The sequence below is a fragment of the Mixophyes fleayi genome, chromosome 7, assembly GCF_038048845.1.
Source record: "Mixophyes fleayi isolate aMixFle1 chromosome 7, aMixFle1.hap1, whole genome shotgun sequence".
In the NCBI taxonomy this organism is placed as follows: Eukaryota; Metazoa; Chordata; class Amphibia; order Anura; family Limnodynastidae; genus Mixophyes; species Mixophyes fleayi.
The window spans coordinates 112,947,079-112,970,281 of record NC_134408.1 but is presented as its reverse complement, the minus strand read 5'-3'; the positions used below and the strand labels follow the sequence as shown (position 1 = coordinate 112,970,281).

The 23,203-nt window shown below is 39.1% G+C and overlaps 1 protein-coding gene across 1 annotated transcript in view; it reads right to left on the bottom strand.

Moving 5' to 3' along the window:
• COL6A3 (collagen type VI alpha 3 chain) overlaps positions 1–23,203 on the bottom strand; it is a 107,898-nt gene that overhangs the window by 5,300 nt on the left and 79,395 nt on the right. The window contains exons 37-45 of the mRNA XM_075180382.1: positions 21,376–21,869; positions 19,853–19,949; positions 18,507–19,202; positions 17,836–17,938; positions 17,533–17,621; positions 13,679–13,969; positions 9,445–9,525; positions 7,396–7,566; positions 5,867–5,914 (exon numbers count right to left, since the gene is read on the bottom strand). Coding sequence (XP_075036483.1) covers positions 5,867–5,914; positions 7,396–7,566; positions 9,445–9,525; positions 13,679–13,969; positions 17,533–17,621; positions 17,836–17,938; positions 18,507–19,202; positions 19,853–19,949; positions 21,376–21,869 — 2,070 coding nt within the window. The remainder of the gene's footprint in view (positions 1–5,866; positions 5,915–7,395; positions 7,567–9,444; positions 9,526–13,678; positions 13,970–17,532; positions 17,622–17,835; positions 17,939–18,506; positions 19,203–19,852; positions 19,950–21,375; positions 21,870–23,203) is intronic.

Here is a 23,203-nt window from a genome sequence, read left to right as displayed (position 1 = left end):
ACATATGTCCAAAAGCCTAAAACCTTCACCATGGAATTATAGGTAAAGCCTTTAGCTAAGTTTATTGGAAATTTATAGCTGTAGGCTTATGTATGCCTCAAAAACAGCTTTATGATATAAAAGAAAAATGGTGGTAGATGTTTTAGGATATTCTGTAACTGTCATATTGCAACTGGTAAATGTGACTGAAGATATGGGGGTAAATGTATCAATATGCGGGTTCTTCAACACCCGCGTGTTCAGCCTCTGCCGCGATTAAATTTCAAGCGGCGCTGCATTGTAAAGGGAAGTTAACCCTTTACAATGCAGCGCCGCTTGAAATTTAATCGCGGAAGAGGCTGAACATGCGGGTGTTGAAGAATCCGCATATTGATACATTTACCCCATGATATTGTGTGTTATTTTGTCTACATTTATTGAAATCTAATGACTACCTTAAATTTTTAAATGGTAATCTTAAACCTACTTTTTAATTTAATGGATTACTATATAAGACATTTCGGCCTGATTCATTAAGGAAAGTAAAGCAAAAAAAGGAGTAACTTTGCACATTGGCAAAACCATGCTGCATTGGAGGAGGAGCTAATTTAAAATGTGGGGACAGGTTTATAGTTGGGGTAGAGCATGTCCTAGATCAACTTTAAATTTCAGTGCAAATATAAAGCTATCAAGTATTTGTGCTACATGAAGTTGCAGCCAGTATTTTCCTTACGTGCAATATAATAAACTAATTTGCACGCCTTGCATTGTAACATGGTTTTGTCCAGGAGAAAATTTACTCCTTTTATGCTTTGCTCTCCTTAATGAATCAGGCCCTACATATTTATGTACCATGTATCTTTCCATATTAAATAACCGAGGCAAAAACATCAGGTAATCACTCCAATGTTCAATATCACGTATAAGCTTGAATTGACAGCTCTATGCATGGGAGGCTGTTAATTTGATACTTGACAACAGTATTGTATATGCACATATCAAATATAATTGGTATATTGTAAAGAGTACAATACAGATGCTTAAACTGTTTTGGAAAAGGTTTCTTACTAGTTTGTGTAATCTACGCAAAAGTTTGAAATATCGCATAAAATTCTCCAAATTTTGCAAATTTGAAACATTTTACTGCAATCTAGGCCTGTTGGAAAAATCCAGAACTTTTTCGACATTCGTTATGAATGCATTCAACCAGCGTGTTAAATGTATGCGCAACACATTTCTTAAACATTAAATGCATCTGAATTACGTTGCCATTCTAAAATCGAACTGAGAGCAAAACCAGCTTCAAATCATAAGTGAACTATGAACATGTTTGAAGCTGTTAAACTGGCTCGAGAGTTTTGGGAAAGCATTTCTAAACATAGATTAAGCAAAGTTTATTGCAGGGAATGGTTAAGGATTAAATGATGAATCTGCATTATCTTGCTTCAGATCATTGATTCATTTAGCTGTGAATAGGTCAGGGTCAATATAACTGCCATGTTATATGCCATAGCATGCCGTACACTGCAATAATCTCTTAAACTCTCATAATCAGTAAAAACCACCATAAAAGAATATATCTACATCATATGCTCATCGGTAACTCAAAACAAGCATTTCCAATCTGACCATTTGAATAGGGAATATATCTGTGAACTATATATGGTTCAGACCTTTGGTAAGATAATGTTAAGTGACAATAGAGTAGTTTTACTTCTTCTGGTACCTAAAAGGAAGTATACTGTGGGCTGTATGAACTGAACATGTCATTTTAAAAGGGGTATCCTAACTCTATGTTTTAAAAATCTAAGTATATAAGTCCTAAGAGGAATACATTTAAGGCATACACATATGAGCATAATTTTTCCTCCCAACCTCTGTTGCATTTTCCCGATGATGAACAAAGCTTGTATAAAGAGTGCAGAGAAATATCACTGATCCTTGTGAGCAGATGGAAAGAAGCAGGGTCAAGGTTGAAACTTGTTACTAAATGTACTGACATTCCAGTAGAATGGATTCAAAGAATCTTCACCTGTCAGTAAAAAAAAAAAAAAAAAAAAAAAAAGACCCCCTCCTGACCCTATAACAAGATTTACTGAAACACTTAATTACACTCATTAGTTTTTATCTGAGAAACTGTTACTTACAGTCCCTGATCCCACTGTTAAAGTTGCTTCTACTTTTAATTTTTGGCCTTTTGTAAAAAAAATATCTAATAGCATAATAAATTCCTAGTTGAAAAAAAAAAGCTATCAGTACATATATTTTTTTAAAGGTCAGTAAATACATATTTTAAAATGTTGGCAGCCCTGCCCTGTGTGTATGAACGCAAGCATTATAAGTAACTGCCCAATGGACTATGAAAAGAAGAAAGTAGAACACGTCTCCATTGTCTGTCACCCTTGTCTCCCTTTTTGTCCCTCATTAGCCTATTGCCCAAGCTTTGGTCACCATTAGGAAAAGGTGATGGAGCTTGAAAAAAAGAAAATCACCTATGTGAAAGCAGGTGTCACAAGACCCGTGGGTTTATTGTATCGTTACCAATGAGAAGCTAATCAAGATCATGTACCCAAAACAGAGGATCATTGTGACACACAGTTGACTGTAATAAAGTTCATAAGGCCTATGATTCAAACCTATATAGAAATATGTAGGAAAGAAAATCCTGCCATTTATTATGCAATTTTATGCTCCATGCTAGATTCCAATAATGGCCATGTTTAAACACCATCACTGTAGGTGAACTCTTGTTAATGTTGTATTTTAAGCAAATTCATTCTCCTCATATGTAATATTATGTATGTAAATCTGTCAACACACAGAAGGCATAATTTGTGAGGTCCATTTGTATTTATGAGAATGCAGCCCATACATTCACATGTGGCTAATACCAGTATTTATGAAAATACAGCCTCCCAAACACACTGAGAATTCCCTATGGGTCTGATTAATTAAATAAAGGCAAAAAAATTAGTAAGTCTTCTCCTGAACAAAACCATGATACAATGCAAGGGGTGCAAATTAGTTTATTATTTTGCACATACGATAAATACTGGTTGTTTTTTCATGTAGCACACAAGTACTTGATAGCTTTATTTGTACACTGAAATTTAAAGTTGATCTAGGACATGCCCTAAACCAACTATAAATCTGTCCCCACATTTTAAATTTAGCTCCCCCTCCAATGCAACATGGTTTTGACAAAGTGCAAAGCTACTCATTTTTTTGCTTTACTTTCCTTAATGACTCAGGCCCTAGTGCCATCACCGGTTCCGACTAACTGTATTTTCATGCTGGTTCAGGCCACAAAATGGTACTTAACAGCATAACAACTCCTAAATTCTGCTAATGGACCCAGCAATTTCTTTTATGTCCCTGGATATCAGTAATTGTAAAAATATGTTGTTAACACACTGGAACTTGTAACTAACTTATTTCTGTATAGAGAATATTAAGTCAAATCACTGGTTTAATTTGGAATACTGCCTTGTTAACTTCTTTGTCCCCATTTACTGAATTAATATGTTCAGCACTTATAAAAGAACACTGGCTTATTCATTATGTAGTTAGTTCAGGTTGCTTTCTGTGTTTCCATCATATATCAATTGGAACTTTGTTATTAAGTTGTTCATTTTGGTTAATGCCTAGATGTAAATGTGTTTTAAGTACATTTCTGTTGGGTGGTATCTCTTTACACTAACCAGGCAAGCATCGTAGGTGGTTCTTGTTTTAGCCCAAACACACCTAAAAAGGTTCATGTTTTACGTTCTTGCAAGATTCAAACTAGGAATGATACAAATTATGAAGAATAGAATGTATCAGTGAATGTTACAAATCCCAGTAACTGACCATTCTTATTCTAACATTTATCTTTTTTTCTTAAGCAATAATTTATTTATACAGTTACAGTCCGTTGGCTGCACATTTGCACTATTTCACAATTTGTATCACCTGTCTTCATTGGCTGCCTCTCTGCAAACAAGAACGGTCCGTACCAAAATGTTGGCTATGTGACTGCCACTTCCCAAAGTTCATTAAATGGCCCAAGTAATGAACACTCACATGTGCTTCAGTTTACTTTTTTTATTAAGTTTGCATCTGTTTGGGACCAAATTACATTTAAAAACTGAAAACAGATTCATGAATCATTTAAATGAAATATTTTAGAAAACAAATTGCAGACTCACATGTGTGTATTAGATTTTCCATGACTTGGGAGTACATTCCTAGGAAGAGGAACACATTTGAAGGAACGATTCCCCTAATAAACCTCTATGGAGATTTTACTCTTAACCCTTACATGCAATCACAGAGGTTGATTTAGTGTAGGGTTTTTTTTGTATTCGATACATATTTCCATACTGTGCATGTACACCAAACATACGTATATAGTATATAGTTTCTTGGGTATCAATGACTTGATTCTCCTTACACCTGGAGAGGCAGAAGAAGGCAGACAGAGGTGGAAAGCCCAGGCCGAATACAATGAGTGTGTTCACGTAACTGCGACACAATTAAACATGGCTGCATCTGCAAGTATGCCTTTTAGGAGGAGTATCTCTTTCAGGTGCTGGAGACAATGATATGCAATGATAATGATATCCCCTCAGGCTGATAGTACTTAAATCATTAGTGGTTATATTATATTGAAGTTGCGGCCGTGTATTCGCATTTCTTAATTGACATTTAAATTGGGATAATTGCAGGAAAGAAGATTCCTATTAATTTTTAATGGGGAAAACAGATGTATTTAATTTGTATTAATTACAATATATATAGAAAATGTATTTGTTAATGGCACAACACTATTCTAGCTTGTGTATACTACACTTCATTATATTATTAAATTGTGTACAAGTATGGTAATGTGATTTCAGCATTTACTACTAACATTGTCAAGCCAGCTTTCTATAGTATCCAAGTGGGAGTGTATACATTGGTATGTTATACCGCCACTTCTTCATTGGAAAACTATCAAATTCCATTCACTTACATTCCCCTTACATTTCTCAAACTGCCACTTCTAAACTTCCTCTTCGACCACTTATACTATCTCAATGCTATCACGGTGGGTAAGTATACACACTTGTTATGCCTGACGTATGTCTTGAGCAAATACTAATGTTTGTGGTCTGGATGGGTCGGACTCAACATATAAATGAATACACGCTTTTTTAATGTGCACTTTTTCCATATATCAGTTCTGAACATGTGTGTGGCCATCTCTTAATGGGCCCCACAATATATAGTCAAAGGGGTCCATATTATTATAAAATAAATCAAAAATAGTGCCTTAAAAATACGTTATGCTCAATTTAAAAATGCAAACTGTGTTTATTTACAGTGAATTTAATAGGAAAAAAAAGTCCTGCTCAAAAACTTGAGGACAAAGTAAATTTCACAGCTGGATTTCCAGTGGATTTAAAACCTGGTTATTCCTAGAATTTGCTCTATCTACTGTTATTTCATGAATTTATTTGTCTTGTCTTCAGATGTTCTTCATTTACATGCCTCCCCTGAACCTCCCACCCCAATATAGCATGGTCTCTTGTGCTGGTTCACCTCTATCATCTCTTCAGTTTATCGCCCTCGTTTTCTTTGTTCTTTGAAATCGCATAATATACCACAGCTTAATCTGAGACAAACCATGGGAGATGAATCATCAAGGGGTCTTTACCTATGTAAAGTACACTCATGTTGTTTCATAGGGGTTAATGTGAGGTTCAAAGTGGCAACTGACAGATGCCTTTCTTAAGACAAAAAAAAATCCATCAACATGCGTGTCTTTAATTCATATAAGTCCTCTTTTGAAAAAGGTGAGCTCTTTCTGGGTGAAGCCTTCTGCGTCTGAGCAATGGTCTCATGCCTGGACGTCGGTTGTAATTACCTGCTAGTGCTTTCCTTTCCAGCGCTGGTAGAATGGTTTTCTCAACTGCTGAGAATAAAAAATGAGATTTACTATTTTTAGTATTGTTGCATTTAAGATAGATAAAATAAAAATATGGAATAGTAATTAAACTGCTGGACAATGGTGTGTTGGGTGAAGAAGATATTTTCAACAGATTATGGAAATCTTATAAATGACCTCTCGCTACTCAACTAGAAAGAAATAATTCATTAGCAAAGCAAAACAAAGATGCTTGTTATAGAAGCAACCTAGGGATGATAAAATGAAGTTAGTTATGAAATAAAAATGGGGCGTGAGGAACGTGAGTATAATTAAGTTTACACAATTGTTACATCTTTGTCTGTTTGTTTTATTGCTGTACTTGCAATATATATATATATATATATATATATATATATATATATATATATATATATATATATATATATTGCGAGCAGGGCCTTCTCACCTCTTTGTCTGTTTTACCCAGTTTGTTTATTAGTTTACTATGTTTGTCCCCAATTGTAAAGCACTACGGAATATGTTGGCGCTATATAAATAAATGATGATGATGATGATATGTAATGTGTGTGAATAATTATTATAATAATAGAAGTGGATAACTGATACCATGGTACAAGAATAATATATTGTATACACCAGGGCTAGAGACATCCCAAGCGGCAGGAATTGAAGCATAACAGTTGAGGATCTATCCATGCATTTTCAATATAACTATACTGTGATTTAATGTTATTCTATCTTTGGACCATGTATAATGTTGGTCCTACTCTCTTAAGATGCATATATAAGATTCGGTTTACTATCTCCCTTTGTGTTACATTTATTGAACCATCACAAGTACACAAGAGTATACTGGGTAGCACAGGAATCCAAACAAGTTCCAGATGTTTAATACATTAGGGTATTTTATACCACCCCCCTTTTCCCTTACGCTATTATAATTATGAGGCCCCTGCCTTGGGATCCCTGGCATTTGTGAGATGCAGCTGTCACCCAGATTCACTTGTATTGTAGAATGCTGCTAGGACCACAGCTGGAGTACAACCGGAGAGCCGAAACACTGGGTACAATAAGGACTGACTTCTGACTGCATATCAGCAGTACTTATACATTCAGCAGTTGGCTGACATTTCAGTCAGTGCTTCATATCTCTCTTTTTGGTCAGCTGTCCCCCGGGGTGGTCCAAATTCACTGCCCCATGGGTTAATCCAGCCTCATGCACTGAAGCAATCAGCAGCTATTATTTTAAACTAAGAATGCAAATTACTGCCCTGTTGCTGAAGATGATTGATGGTTGGGTTATGATGATGAATGTCATTCATGCTTAGTATTTTCATGCAAGACAAAGAGTACAACAGAAAAACTAAAGGTAGACTTCATCCCTCAGGTTGCCTCTGAATGCTGTAAAATGTAAAGCCTGTGGGGGAAGAAAAGGTCCTTAGACCTTATAATAGTTATTTCAAAGAAAAGCGAGTAGTAGAATACACCCCTTGTGTGATACTTACTTGTCTTTTGACACCTACTGACGCATTCAACTTCTGTGTCAAATCTATTGGCATTGCCACCACACCCACCATACCAAATCTGTGTGCAAATCTTGTTTGTCTTGTCAAAGAACCATTTAACCTCATTCTCCTTGCACTGGGTGCCCATGTCCAGATCTAGCTCACAAGGATCTGTTAAAGTGGAATTTCAGAGAGTGTACAAAGAGTTACAAGGTGATCAGGTGAAGGCTGGGCATACCTGTAGGATAACCATGGGAGGGCTTGTATCCCAATTCTGTTAGAAGACAAGCTGCAAAACAGTGGCCTCCTATCTCCTGCACTCATTTTATGCAGAGAATATTAACCAAAGTCTAGTCTTAATTTTAACCCAATCTCTCCTTAGACCGAGATATCTTATAAACTCTAAAATCATTACTACCAGTTTAGGAAATGGCAAAAATATATACTCCTGAGATCCAAGCAGATGAATGATGACTAATACTGGATGCTGCATCTTTAGCACAATGTTTCACCACAAAATAGTACCATCAAATAATCATGTTATGGCTGAAGGACAATACATCACATTCAAAGCTTTGAGAGTTGCTAGAGCCTATAAATGGCTAAATGCTATCATCATGTAAACACAGCTGAGTTGCAACATATTTTGCAGCATGTATGTATAACCTGAAGATACAAACTCCTATATGGGCTTTTGTGTGTTCTAGGGTGATAGTAAAAAGTTCTTGCTGTGTTATAAGAGGACAAATTGGCTGTTAGAATGTTAGATAAGACTGTCAATAATAAGTAAAAAATGTCTACTGTATATCAAGAAGAGCCTTCACTTAAAATCCAGTAGCATATTGCTAAAAACCTACTGAAAAGCCGACAAGAATATCCCCGACATGAGCCGGCACCTCCTTACATGAGCACCTTAATACCACCAATCACAGTGTCGCTCTCAAAAATGACGCCATTTTGCCCCAACGAGTTGTTGATTCGTCGCATTTCCTTTAACTCTGAAGAGACTGTCGGTAAGCAGAGTATCGCTGTTGTCATGTCGGGGAAATTCCTGTCGGGTTTTCAGTAATCGGTAAAGTGACTACCACCGGCTCATGTCACATTTAATTGGCATAATTTGTGATAAATGATCATTTATTTGAACAAATTCTGGAAACATAAATGCAGCAAGGAGTTTTCAAAAGCAAAAATTCTTGAACCTTAAACTAAAGCTTTATAAAATCATAATCCATATTCTGGTAATATCCACAGTATGGACCTTTACCCACTGGCATAAAGACATGCTTTTAATAGTGTTTTTATTTATGCTAGGAAAAGCATGTAAAAAAAATAAGGGGGTGAAATTTATTGGTTCTCCTGACCTAATAAACATTTGTGCTTGCGGACGGGAGCGTTTGATGTGTGATTGGGTTTCTGGAACCTGCATGCTCCATTTACTGTTCGCAGCAAGTTAATGCAGTGGGGTAAGTGGATTGTTCTTCATTGATTCCACCCCCCTTCTCCCCACCTCCCTCCCTGCACAGAATGTGAGTGCAAGCTCTGGGTAACCAGCCTATTTGTGTGGATTAGCAAAAGTAGTTGCTATGTGCTTTCATGTTTCATAACTACCTTACAATGTAAATGGTAAAGTTATATATTCAGTCCTTGCCTCTGGTAAATGCACAGTGTTTATACAAAGAATAGCATCTATTTTTAATTATCTCTAATAACAATGATTAAGTAACTATGCACAATGCAGGCCTTGCTTATAATACATCTTCAAATCTCAACAATATTTTACGGTCATAAGTAGACTGCCTGAGCCTCAAATGGCATGCATGAAAGAACTGATGAGTTTCTTGTTGGGGAAATTCAGAGGTTCTTGTAGCAGGATCCTAGGACCCAACTGTGAAGCACTGTGCCCCATGTCCTATTTGAAATGGTTCTTTCTTAATAAACAGAAGTGTGTGTGTGTGTGTGCGTAAGTGTATGTGTGTGTGCGTGTACATGTGTGTGTGTGCGTGTGTGTTATTTAAGCACAATTTATTCAGTCCCTTCCCCAGCACTCACCTATTGCAGGTGTGTCCAGAGGGTCTGTGCTCAGTATCTTATCAGAGCTCTCCACAACATCTGGCTCAGGCTGAGATTTACCTGTAAGACAAATACAACCATTGTCTGGCATTGCTTTTGCTGTGTAACAAACGCATACAATATAATTGAACAGACGATTTGCAGCAATTGTTCTTAATTTTTTCTGCTGCCCTCAGTTGAAAAACAGCATTTCAAACTATCAGCTATTAGACTGCAGGGGTGGGCAAACCTGTCCTCAAGGGCCATATCCAGTTCATGTTTTTAGGATTTCTGTCTGTAGAAACAGGTGGGATAATTACTGACCCAGCCAAATAGATTAACTCAGCTGTACATGATTAAAGAAATCCTAAAAACATGAACTGGATATGGCCCTTGAGGACAGGTTTGCCCACCCCTGTATTAGAGGATTAACTATTTCGAAAAATGTTTCAATCAGTCTTTAAAAAGCATTAATGACCTGAGTTAGGTTATTTCTCATAGATGCTTTTTTATGTTCTTAAAATGGCATTTTTATGTCCTTCGCTGTGTCATTTAGTGGAGTGTAAAAAATGATGCCAGGATGTGGTGGTTTTGAAAGACAATTGCTCTCATATGTTTACTGCATTTATGAGCGGATCTTATAAAATTTACATTGTAGCTAATAAAGATGCATTTTAAAGTGCACATATCACCTACAAACAGTGGAGGCAGCCATTGTGTGAGCTGAACCAAAATTCATGAAAATGCAGCATAAATTTACTAGGAACCAGTAGCTCATCAATATTTAAATGTGAAAACATATTTTAAACTTTGTAGTTAAGCAAGACTATTATTATTATTATTATTATTATTATTAAGTCATTAAGGATATACCTGTCACAATGTCACCTTCTTAAGCTGTACCTGCTACAATGTGAGTATCTAATAGGACAGAGTGCTAATTACATAAGTAGCAATATGGCACATTAGTCTAAATTACATAGCCATTTTATCCTCATTACTTTCCAAATGGTGTAAATGCCTGAACAAATTAATTATGAGGCCCTAATAACTTTGTACTTTAAGGCAAATTTTTCCTTTGGAACTAGACTGCAGAGCCCCATAGCAGTCAGATGGACTGATATGGTCAGTGGTGGATTCAGGAGGGGACATTTGAGGCACTTTCATCCCCCTGTCATTACTTCCCGGTGCTATACTCCCTCCTCCCTCCTTCTCACTGACTGTCGGCGTGACGACATCATCACGCAGTCAGTGAGAGGCCGCGCAGAGAGGAGCCACTGCCAGAAGAAAAGAAGAATAGAAGACTGTAGGAAAGTAAGCGGAGACTGGGATGATGAAGGGGGCACAGTGCTGATGAAAGAGGGGAGCTGTGCAATGAAGGGGCAGAACAATGCGACAAAGAGTGGGGAACAATGCTATGTAGGAGGGAAGCAGTGTGATAAAGGAGGGGAGCAGTGCGATGAAGGGGGTGATGAAGGAGGGAAGCAGTGCGATAAAGATGGTAACCAGTGATATGAAGAAGGGGGTGATGAAGGAGGGAAGCAGTGTGTTAAAGGAGGGGAGCAGTGTGATAAAGGGGGTAACCAGTGCTATGAAGAAGGGGGTAATAAGGGAGGGAAGCAGGGTGATTAAGGAGGGAAGCAGTGTGATAAAGGAGGGGAGCAATGCTATGAAAAAGGGGGTGATGAAGGAGGGAAGCAGTGTGATAAAGGAGGGGAGCAGTGCGATGAAGGGGGGGACCAGTGCTATGAAGAAGGGGCTGATGAAGGAGGGAAGCAGTGTAATAAAGAAGGGGAGCAGTGCGATGAAGGGGGTGATCAGTGCTATGAAGAGGAGGGTGATGAAGGAGGGAAGCAGTGTGATAAAGGAGGGGAACAGTGCGATGAAGGGGGTGACCAGTGCTATGAAGAGGAGGGTGATAAAGGAAGGGAGCAGTGTGATAGATGGTTCATATTTAACAAAATTCAATTTTACAAAATAAAGTGCTCATTTAAGATGCTGATGGCATGTTAATATCTGCAGAGGTCTATGATCATAATACTACCCTGTAGTGCCAATACACATGAGCTTGTAATAAAGTTTACGCATCACCTAGATATATTAAATGCAGTTTTTGTATGGACTGAGCTAATATTGCAGCCTATCCATTCAAAACAGTCATACTTTAGGGATTTCCCTTTCCTACACCAGCCTCTGTGCTCATCCCTTGCATGTGCCAGCCTCTCTGCTCATCCCTTGCCTGCGCCAGCCTCTCTGCTCATCCCTTGACTGCACCAGCCTCTCTGTTCATCCTTTTCCTTGCGCCAGCCTCTCTGCTCATCCTTTGACTGCACCAGCCTCTCTGCTCATCCCTTTCCTTGCGCCACCCTTTCTGCTCATCCCTTGCCTGCGCCAGCCTCTGTGCTCATCCCTTGCCTGCGCCAGCCTCTCTGCTCATCCCTTGACTGCACCAGCCTCTCTGTTCATCCCATTCCTTGCGCCAGCCTCTCTGCTCATCCCTTGACTGTGCCAGCCTCTCTGCTCATCCCTTGACTGCACCAGCCTCTCTGCTCATCACTTACCTGCGCCAACCTCTCTGCTCTTCCCTTTCCTGCCCCAGCCTCTCTGCTCATCCCTTTCCTGCCCCAGCCTCTCTGCTCATCCCTTGACTGCACCAACCCCAGTCTCTCTGCTCATTTCTTGCCTGCGTCAGCCTCTTTGCTCATCCCTTGTGTGCACCAGCCTCTCTGCTCATCTCTTGCCTGTGCCAGCCTCTCTGCTCATTCCTTGCCTGTGCCAGCCTCTCTGCTCATCTCTTGCCTGTCCCAGCCTCTCTGCTCTGCCTTTGTCTGCCCCAACCTCTCTGTTCTTTCTTTGCCTGTCCCAGCCTCTCTGCTCTTTCTTTGCCTGCGCCAGCCTCTCTGCTCATCCGTTGCCTGCCCCAGCCTCTATTCTCAGCCCTTGCCTGACCCAGCCTCTCTACTCTTCCATTGATATAGTGATATAACTATCATTATACTATATTGGTAATTGGTCCATTGATAGCAATACATTAGTATTATGGTGCCCCCATGTCATTTTGTTCTGAATTTGGATATGGTTATAGTTATGCCTTTGGTGTCGCTGTACAGAGAAGGTTTATTCATTCACCTGCACCAGTGGTGCTTACAATCTGGTTTACCTATAGCAGACACTCCAAAGTATGCACACACACAAGGGCCATTAGTTAGAAGCCAATTAACTTACCAATATGCTTTTAGACTCTGGGAGAAAACTATTTCACATACAGCATTACACAGTTGCAGATAAGAGTGAAGACAGGCTGTGTACTAGCTTATTTCTGTTTGAGTCAATTATTGCTATCAACTTATTAGTATTATTGTTTATTTACATTAAGCCATCATATTACACAGCGCTGTACAGAGAATTTTTATCATTCACATCAGTCCCTGCCCCATTGGAGCTTAAAGCCTAAATTCCATAATACACAAAACACACACATGTACTAGTTAATTTTGTCCAACGTATATTTTTCAACTGTGGCAGGAAATCGGAACACCCAGAGGAAACCCATGCTAATACACATCAATGGTATCTTTTCGTGAACTAGCCTCTAAATGAGTAGATCCCTTAATAACTTACTATATGTTGTAATGTTACACTATATGAAAGAAAATTATGTGTTTTGTTTGTTTGGAGATATACTATTCATAACTATAGTTTTGTAGCTCTTCTTACAATATGTTAGTTAGCACCTAATTCTCCAAAGCTGACATAAAGGTATATTTATTAAACTGCGTGTTTGAAAAAAATGGAGATGTTGCCTATAGCAACCAATCAGATTCCAGTTATCATTTATTTAGTACATTCTACAGAATGACAGCTATAATCTGATTGGTTGCTATAGGCAACATTTCCACTTTTTCAAGCCTGTAGTTTAGTAAATATACCCCATAAACATATTGCACCACTACAAGAGCAGTGATTTAGAGATGCTTAACTACAGTACTTTTAATATAATCACCATCATAGATGAAGTTTTACTGTATGGAAGCAGTGTGTGATATTCCTGGGATTTCTTATGTTGTCAGTCCGTCTATTTTTATGATGGGAAAATGTATTTTCTGTATGAGTCACCCCTTTTAAGAATCTGTATCCAAGATTTGTTTTACTATTGATTTTACAGCCTCTTTATTCTTGAACCCTTTTGTTTTTTAAATTGTCCCATAAACGACATTATTATAGAGCCACTTACTTGTACTAAATATTGCTTGGTCGCTGAAAACACCATGGCTCTTGTGCTGCCCTGTAACAGTGACCTGGTAAAGTTGTCCACTCTCCAGCCCTCCAACAAGCTTCTCAGTGCCAGTAACATTTTGTTTAAGAACTAGAGTCTGGTCAGATAGTGAGGTGACGCTTAGCTCATAGTCTTGATTCTTCAGGGGATCGGCGCTGGCCCAGTTCAGACTTACGCTGTTCTCTGTTACATCCAATACTTGCAGGTCTGCCCCTGACAAAGTTGGAATTTCTGGAGCCAGGGTATAATCTTAGGAGAAGTATAAGAGAAGTATAAGAGACGTATAAGCGTTTTATATGAGCTCAGTGAATGAAAAGGTTAAAATGTTCAGGCATCAACATGTACACTAATAGTAACATTTAAAAATATATGTCTAAAAACTGGAAGAAATTATCAGAACTACAGATATTAGAGATAAGGCATCTATAGTGGAATCCGTCATTCCTATGGAATCTGCAGTAGGGAATCTTTCATATCAGCGTGCATCTGGTACTTTAAGTTTAGTGACACTATAACGTTGCAGAAAAAGTTGTCATGATATTTAAGGAATTGCATGGCTGGCCTGACCTCTTTCATCATTAAACATTTAATATCCATAAGCAAATGACTGGCTATTGACAATGACTGAATTCCTTACACTTGGTTCTTTGCTGATTAATTCTATGCATACACTGCATAGAAAGTAAAACTTAAGCACACTCGCGCAAACAACACAGACTAGATGGACCTTTAAGGTATTTTCTGCTGCTAATTTTTATGTTTTTATGTGTATGCAAGTCATAACATTATCCAGCCATGCTAAAGTTGTCCCTTTGGATCTGGTTGTTTGGCCTGAGTGCTGAATGGACAGATCTTACAGATTTGACCAAATAAGTGTATGTAGATGTATTAACAAATCTGACCTAGAGGGTCAACCGTCAAGCTGAGCTGTCAAACTGTGTAGGTACTGTACTTATATACATATGTTTGTTTGTTTTGTTTTTTTTATTGAATAAAGTATTTTTATTGAGATTTATAAGTTACAACATACAAATAACATATTTGACATCTAATCTAACTAACCTCTAACTCTGCCTATGTTGCTATAAACATTATACAGTGATATCTAGTGAACTTTTAGGTTGATGATATCATCATAGCATTTTCACTACACTCCAAGTCAGATCAGTTGAAGCTGCACTGGGCTGAGAGTTATCCATCCACGCGGTGACTCTCCAAACCCACCATATCATCATGGTGAGGATGGATAACATAACTTGATTCATACTAGTGGTGCCATATCTTATGGTATTTATGTATGGCCTTTCTACATTCATACATGAACCGTTCATGCCTCCATACTTCAATAACTAGATTAATCCAGTGCGGTACACTAGGTGGTTCAGTCGCCATCCATCCCCTAGCTATAATAACCTTAGCCAGGGAGGTTAAGGTAAATATATATTTTAAGTGTGGTTTACTTAAATTTTCTTCTAATGTAGTGCCAAATAGACAGATCTTAGGGCATACCAATAGGGTCACAGGTAGGGTGGAGGAGATGCAGTCCCATATATGGCCCAAGAAGGTCTGGACAACTGGACATTGCCATAAAAAATGCCAAAAAGTGCCCTATATAACATATATACCTATGTTTTTATTGCAACTTTTGTAAAATACTAGAAGGACGATAGTTTAGTTAGCTATTTAAGCGCTAGAATGGCTAGACCCCCCCCCCCTCCCTCCTGCAAAGACTATATTTTCTGTTCTATACAACAGTATGTAGATCTGGTAAGTGATGGCAGGAGGGTCAAGGGGTCATTTGCCCCATGTCAGGTTTTGTTACAGAGGGGGCAAGCCCTAAAAGATGGGTGGGATGGGAGCAATTCTGCAATTAGCTAACTAGCTCTGTACAGGTACTTTACAAACCACAAAATCTGCAGCCCTGCAAAAAAATTTTCTATGTGTAGACGTGGCTACTTCTCTGCAAAACATATCTCGAGGTGCACACATAGTTAATGGTCTTTGGAAACACCCCTGTAAAAGCAATCTACAGCTAGATTTATAGGTTGGCGTCTCCTCTGGAAAATATACTGGGTGAAAACTGTAAAAATGTCACATCAAAGTACAACCTACAACTGTTATACTTCTATACTCTTTGGTCATTTACACATTTACATTTTTCTAAATTTTCAAAAGTATATTTGGTAGTTTTACACTTTACAGTTGGCCCTTTTATGTCTATTTATTTGATCTCATTAGCTTCAATCATTCCACTTCCTATGGGCTAGTTTTATTATAGCATTATTTCAATGGAATTTTCCTATTGCTATTCTATTTTTATTTTATAAAATTTTATTAAATTTATATACCACAAATGTTAACATTTTGGTATCTTTTCTTTATTATTTGGTTTAAACATTCACCCTTCACCCATTACTATGCCTCCAATTATATCACAATGACCCCAGGATGTGCACTACACTACACTATTTCCACTTGTGTTCTCAATAAAAAGAAATTCCTATAGTTATTGAAATAAACTAATAGTAAGTACTTTTTCCAAATGTGGTCTTTGTTTTGGCAATATTTTACTATACTTGTTTCCAAATCACTGAAATTAAGCACAATGGGTAACTTACAAAATGTACCTTGTACAGTGAAAATACGTCTTGCATCTGTTTTAGCACAAATGCTTCCAATTTTATGCAATGCTTGTGAAAATGTTAGTGTCTGCGGGGTGCAGCATTTTGCATCTTCTGATTGGACAGGGAGGATGTGGGCCTTCCTTGTAGGCAGCACGGTGGCTAAGCGGTTAGCACTTCTGCCTCACAGCACTGGGGTCATGAGTTCAATTCCCGACCATGGCCTTATCTGTGAGGAGTTTGTATGTTCTCCCCATGTTTGCATGGGTTTCCTCCGGGTGCTCCGGTTTCCTCCCACACTCCAAAAACATACTAGTAGGTTAATTGGCTGCTAACAAATTGACCCTAGTCTCTCTCTCTGTCTGACTGTCTGTCTGTGTGTATGTTAGGAAATTAGATTGTAAGCTCCAATGGGGCAGGGACTGATGTGAGTGAGTTCTCTGTACAGCGCTGCGAAATCAGTGGCGCTATATAAATAAATGGTGATGATGATGAATGCAGGCTTGGTGCGTAATCTGAACGTACCTAGTTAGGCACCCATGTGCAAAAGTGAGATTATTTAAATAAGATTGAAGGAGTTGAGAAGATGCAATTAAGGGGGTATTCGTTGCTTAGTGGAGGGCCACAGAACATGTTTTCCATTGCAAAGCACTGGGTTTTTACTTATGTGGTGAAAATCAGGCCTTTGCCCACACCAGAGGCAGAGCTAGCGAGCTGTGTGCCCCAGTGCATGGAGGCGGGGAGGAGGGAACCGGGGCCCCCGACCCTCTGTCACTCTGCCATGCAGTGTGCCCCATTACCTCCATGGGCCCCGGTGCACTGGACCTGCTGCACCAATGGTAGTTCCGCCACTGGCCCACACTTTCAAAGGGGTACCTTCTGCCTCCTTCAAAACACTTTATATGGGAAAGCACATTCTAGGCGGATTTTGCCCATTGTCACCAAATATTCAAGCACACATAAGTGATATGTAATAGAGTCAGTCAGAGGCTGAACTAGCAAGCTGTGGGCCCCGGTGCAGGGCGACGGCAAGGAGGGAACCGGGTCCCCGATCCTCTGTCACTCTGCCATGCAGCGGGCTCCATTATCTTCATCAAAACAGGCTCCCTGGCAGTCATCCCACTGAAGGAGAACAGGTGAAAAATGAATACATCTGTGATTTCCTAAACAGGAAACAAGTAAGGTAGTTACCTGCAGGGGTGTCGGGACTCGCACGCACTGTCATGACTTGAGGTTTCTTACTGGACAATACCTCATCCGGTAGTACATCGTTGTCTGATCTGTAGTCCATACAGGAGAGACAATGGGGTTAGTTATACAAAAAGGGAAAATCGGGAGTAAATGGGGTTTACTATATTTACTAGCAAAATGCAACAGTAAAACATCTGCAAAATCCTGTATCAACTAATCAGACATTTGCTCTCGTTGTCAAACTTGTGACATAGTAATCAAGTCATCAATCCTTTAACTTATGAAGGATCAGAACACACTCACCCTTCATTGGTACTCTCATTCTCGGTGGTGCTTGCAGGCTGGTCATTCTGGAACCAATTACAGTGCTTCTGGATTTCAGGAGACAGATGGAATGCATTTTCACCTATGAATAAAGAGGTAACAGTAATATTAAAACGATGAAGCCCAACCGACTCCTCCACTTCTGATCCGGCTGCCATACCTCTATAACCCGGTTGACGTCTCCACAACTGTGCTAACCCCAGACCACCCAACAAGATCATATTGCTCCATATCTGTGAACTATGTACCCCCCTTCTTTCCCCCATTTAGTTTTTCTGTACCCCCCTCTCCATACTATTAAACCCTTAATAAAAAGCATTGATGTTAAAACGACGAAGCCTACTCAATAACATAAGGTTATTGCTGTAGCCCTGCTCAGTGCACAGTAAGGGACTGTAAACTCTGAGCACAGGTTAAAAAAATGTGCTTGTTACATTTTTGCTGTGTTCCATCTACACTGTTCATATGGGATCAAGCAGTGAAGTTTTCTGATGGTGATCACAGGGATCAATTATTTCCACACCCACCTGCATTTTCAGTGGGGTTACCATGCGTCACTTATGTAAAGGGGAATTGCATAGAGACTCCATTTACTTTTGTGGACGTTAGGTTTAATGTGTGCTTAAAGTGATGATTGTGTTGGTACTTACTGCTGATGAATCCTGGCAGTTGCAACCCAAATCTCAGCAGTGTCTCCTCATGTAGCTCTGATGCCTTATCGGCCTTCTTGGAGAAAACACTTTGTGGCTCGCTAGCCATTGAGCTCAAGTGTCCAAAATTCACCTTCTTCCCTATGCCCAGGATTACAAAGAAGAAACCCTTGCATTTGGCATCGATGACAGTTTGACGAAGCTGTTTGAGTTCATGAGTCTTCACTTCTCCAGTCAGTATGAGGAAGATGACCTTCATAGTCCTGGGATTAGGTGCACTCTCGAATACATGTTCCACCACATACTTGATGGCGCTGTTCAGTGACAGTGTTCCATACAGCTGAGTCATTTTACTTTGAATAAATTCCTGAAGTTTCTCCTTTTCACTGTACTCAGTCAGTCCAACGTCTATTCTCACAGGGGGGAAGCTTGTGTTGGTCTGATGCTCATAGGGGGTATGTTGAAGTACTGATATGCGTGCGTGATGTGGGGAGTCTTTAGGGTCTGGGCTAAGCTCCAACTGACCCACAACATGTGACACAAACCTCTTTATCTCTGCAAATTGGGCTGGATTTGTGGATTCAGAGCTATCTATCAGGAAGGCTAGGTCAATATCTACATCAGTGGCAGCTGAACGCCTGGCACGCAAATCTCCCCTCCTACCAATTCCACATTCACCAGGTGGCTCACAGACATCTATAGATATAGTGTAAAATGTAGTTAGTTTCTTTATATAAGAATGATAAAATGTGTTTGTAAAACTGTGCGTTGCATTATGATCATGGTCTAAGGAGCCATGCTATCCTATGCTCAGAGACATTGTGTTTTAAGCATGCAGTACCTATTAGAGGATGCTATATTACACTTCCTAAGTATAAGGACTAAGCATCAACTTCCCGCAATGACCATAATAATAAAGGTTATTTAAAGTTGTGTTTCCTTAAAATTTACATTTTGCATCTGCTTTGGCTTGACATTAACTTTACAACATAGAAGAAGTGTAACATTCACAGTATTCCCCTAACACCCACTCTGCAAGAAATTCTTTCTTTTAAAGTTAACTAACACACATTTGCTCCATGTGTCATTTATTAAGGGCACTGGTTAAAAGCATAAACAAACTCCTATTATGTACTCACTTTAACAGAATGTACGAGGTGCATTCATTAGCATGTCTCAAAGTTTCCTTGCAACATAGTATACTATGTACTTAATGACAGTGTACACCTCTAATTGCTGCAGGCAACATTGCAATTGACACAAAGCAAAGTGAACACTTGTAGGACAGTATATGTACAAGCCCATTCACTTACAGTAATTTTACAGGGAAAGAAGGTATCACTTACCCAGACACACATGACAGGAGAGTATTTTGCGGATAGTTTCATTCAGTTGAGCTCCAGCAGTAAGCACGACAGCTTGACCCACGTCTGTGTTATTAACCTAAGAGATAAACAAATGAAAGAGAAATATTAGAACGCTATTAACATGGGACAATGTTAAATGAGTTTTCATTGGGAAGAAATAGTTTTCAAGAGTTGCCACTCTTCTCTGAAAGTCTCGTACACCAAATCAAATTTATACCAGTTTGTTCATATTTAAGCACTAAAGAGTCATCAATTCAGATAAGCTTCCCATAACTGCCTTCTACATCAACAGTGTTTTCCCAAACAAGACACACTAACACAGGGCCCTTAGATGGACCATAGCTTGTTTCTCTCTTATTAACGTTCTCCTTTAGATTTTAAGTTTTCTCTGATAGGTCTTCCTTTATCAGTTTTTTGTATGTAATGAATATTTAGCCTTCACTACATCCAAAGCAACTGCGGGAGAGACGTTTCCACCGTGAACATAGAAAGTTGTTTTGCACCCTAAGGGTAGTCAGGCTGTAGCATTCCCTTCTAAGGGAGGTAGTGCTGGCCAATCAACTAAATGGATTTTAAAATAGTTTGGAATTATATTTTTTTTTACAAGAAATTGTATTCACAGCTTTAATTATTATATCATGATTGGAGTGATTAATACAGAGAAGTAAAGGAGATGTCCTCCTAAATGAAATTGCTAATGTCAAAGGTGTTTCCCCCCCCAGAGGATTTTACTTTATTGTCTTTCCCTCTTGAAAGGCTTATTAAATACACTGCATTTCTGGTAATATAAATATATGACTATAAAGAAATAGCAAAGTACTTAAATGTTGTAGGAGTCTTGTGTAAGCCAATAAATTAAACGTGTTCAAACCCCTCTCCTGCAATCAACAGATTGGCAAGAGTCCAACATGGATATCTGCAGAATACCCCATGGCGGGTCACCTCTGTAATGGTTAATTCCCCAGCTTGCGAGATCATTTTGGGGGCATCTTCTTTTATCTGATTACCACATTGTCTGGAAAGATGTTTTTGCAGTAAGTTTAAATTGGCAGTTGCCTTATTGAATGTTGTCTTTTGCATTGTCCTGAATTAACACAGCTTCAATTTAGAAATGGTTAAAATTATTGGACTTTTCAGCCCTGTATAGTGCTGCATTAAACGTTTAAAAATGTTGATTATTAATAACGACAATAGTTTTTAATAGGTTATTTAAAGTAAACATTCTAAAACAGTCATTTCCAACTTTAGTACATGCTGCGAACTGTTCAGGTTTCTATGACATTCCTACTTAAGAAACAATTAGATTATCAATAACTCAGTTATTTTGACTGATCATTCTTGTGGTTTAAAATGTGACCCGTGTGTGACGACCACTGAAAAGTACTAATTGAGAAGATACAAGTTAAATTGAAAAATCTCTGCCTGGACTAATTCTTTGTCCAGTTGCTGGTTTCTTATAACTTACGTCAGTGTCAAGTCGTCTGCTAACGTGAGTTACTCACCCTCAAAGCATTCGTCAAAGGCCTGTCCTCTCTGGCTGTTAGGAAAACTGAGGACACACCAGCATCATATAGTTTGAGCACAGCTTCATTGAGCTGTGGTGAAGCTCTTGTTACGGCATTACTGAAGAAAACTGCCACCTTCCTTGCCAAGAATCCTCCACGTGCCCTCTTAAATGTGTTCCGGGCTACAAAGGACATGACTCCGTCCAGGCTTCTCTGCTTGCTGCTTGAGATTAGTTGTAAATTCTGGATCTTTTCCAGCAGCTGTGACTTCTTAAGACCTTCAGAAAAGCGAACCTCTGTGGTGACATCACTGTTGTAGGTAAGCAGGGCAACACGGGCTCCTCTAGGACAGTTACTGTTTGTAATTGTGAGCTGGTTTACCATCCTCCGTACTGTTTCCATCATGTTGTTAAACTGGTTGCGGTTCACATCCGAAGAGGTGTCAATTGCAAACACGAGGTCAGTGGGAAACACAGGGCATTCTTTTGGACCTGAAGATTGAACAATACATGATAAATCTGTTTGGAATCTGTCCAAGTTATCAATATTCACATGTAATGTGCATACTTTCAAACTTATTCAGAGGGGTTGTTATACATTCATTGCCCTAAATAGCCAATTGTTGTATTAAAAACAATCAATGTGGAACACAGCAAAAACTGAAAATAGCATGACATGTTGAACCAAAGCTGCTAGTGCATGACTGCCTCTTGTGACCTCTTCACACCCAATCACGTCTACCTCTTCATCCCAAAATGCTGTTCTTTCCAATGATTGTACTGTGTCAACATTCGATACAACAACAGATAGCACAAACCTTTCAAGAGAGAACTGCAGATTGTAATAAAATGTTATCCAAACTCCCCCTCCCCCAACTAGTTGAACTGCATAGGTCCTTCTGATGGTATAACAATTATTAGTTTGATAGTCACCCTGTCTGCCTTCTCCCATGGTATAACTGTGGCTTATCAAATAAGCCGAGTCCGACATATACCGTCTGTTTTATCACATCAGTTGATAGTATAAGTCACAGTCAGCTCCAATCAACACCCAGTCAGTCCCATTCACTATTGTTATTATCCAGGCTCAGAGGCACAAAGAATACACAGAGCAGAAGAAGCACCATAAGTGTTGGGCAAATAGTGGATGCTCTGCAGAAGGGCTTCTGTACTCCAACTAGGTGGTGGTAAAGGGAGGAATATAATTTATTGGAATATAAGGCTATCAATTAATAAAAAAAATAGTGAAAACAATATTAGGAACACTTAGGCCAAGATCCATGTTATTTTATAGCCAATCAGAAAGACTATCTGATAAGTAGGTAGGACTAGCAGCTGTATGGGTGTGAAGGCAAAGTTTGCGGAGCACTTCTATGGCAATGCACCATTTGTAATGCTGCACGGTAGCTACGTGGTTAGCACTTCTACCTCACAGCGCTGAGGTCATGAGTTCAATTCCCGACCATGGCCTTATCTGTGTGGAGTTTGTATGTTCTCCCCGTGTTTGCGTGGGTTTCCTCCGGGTGCTCTGGTTTCCTCCCACACTCCAAAAACATACTAGTAGGTTAATTGGCTGCTATTAAAAATGTACCCTAATCTCTGTCTGTCTGTCTGTCCATGGGTGTATGTTAGGGAACTTAGACTGTAAGCTCCAATGGGGCAGGGACTGATGTGAATGAGTTCTCTGTACAGCGCTGCGGAATCAGTGGCGCTATATAAATAAATGGTGATGATGATGATGATGATACTTCCTATTTCAAAATAATATTAAATTTAAAACATAATTTTGTGACTTTATATGGTATTATCTGGAATAATAAAAACTG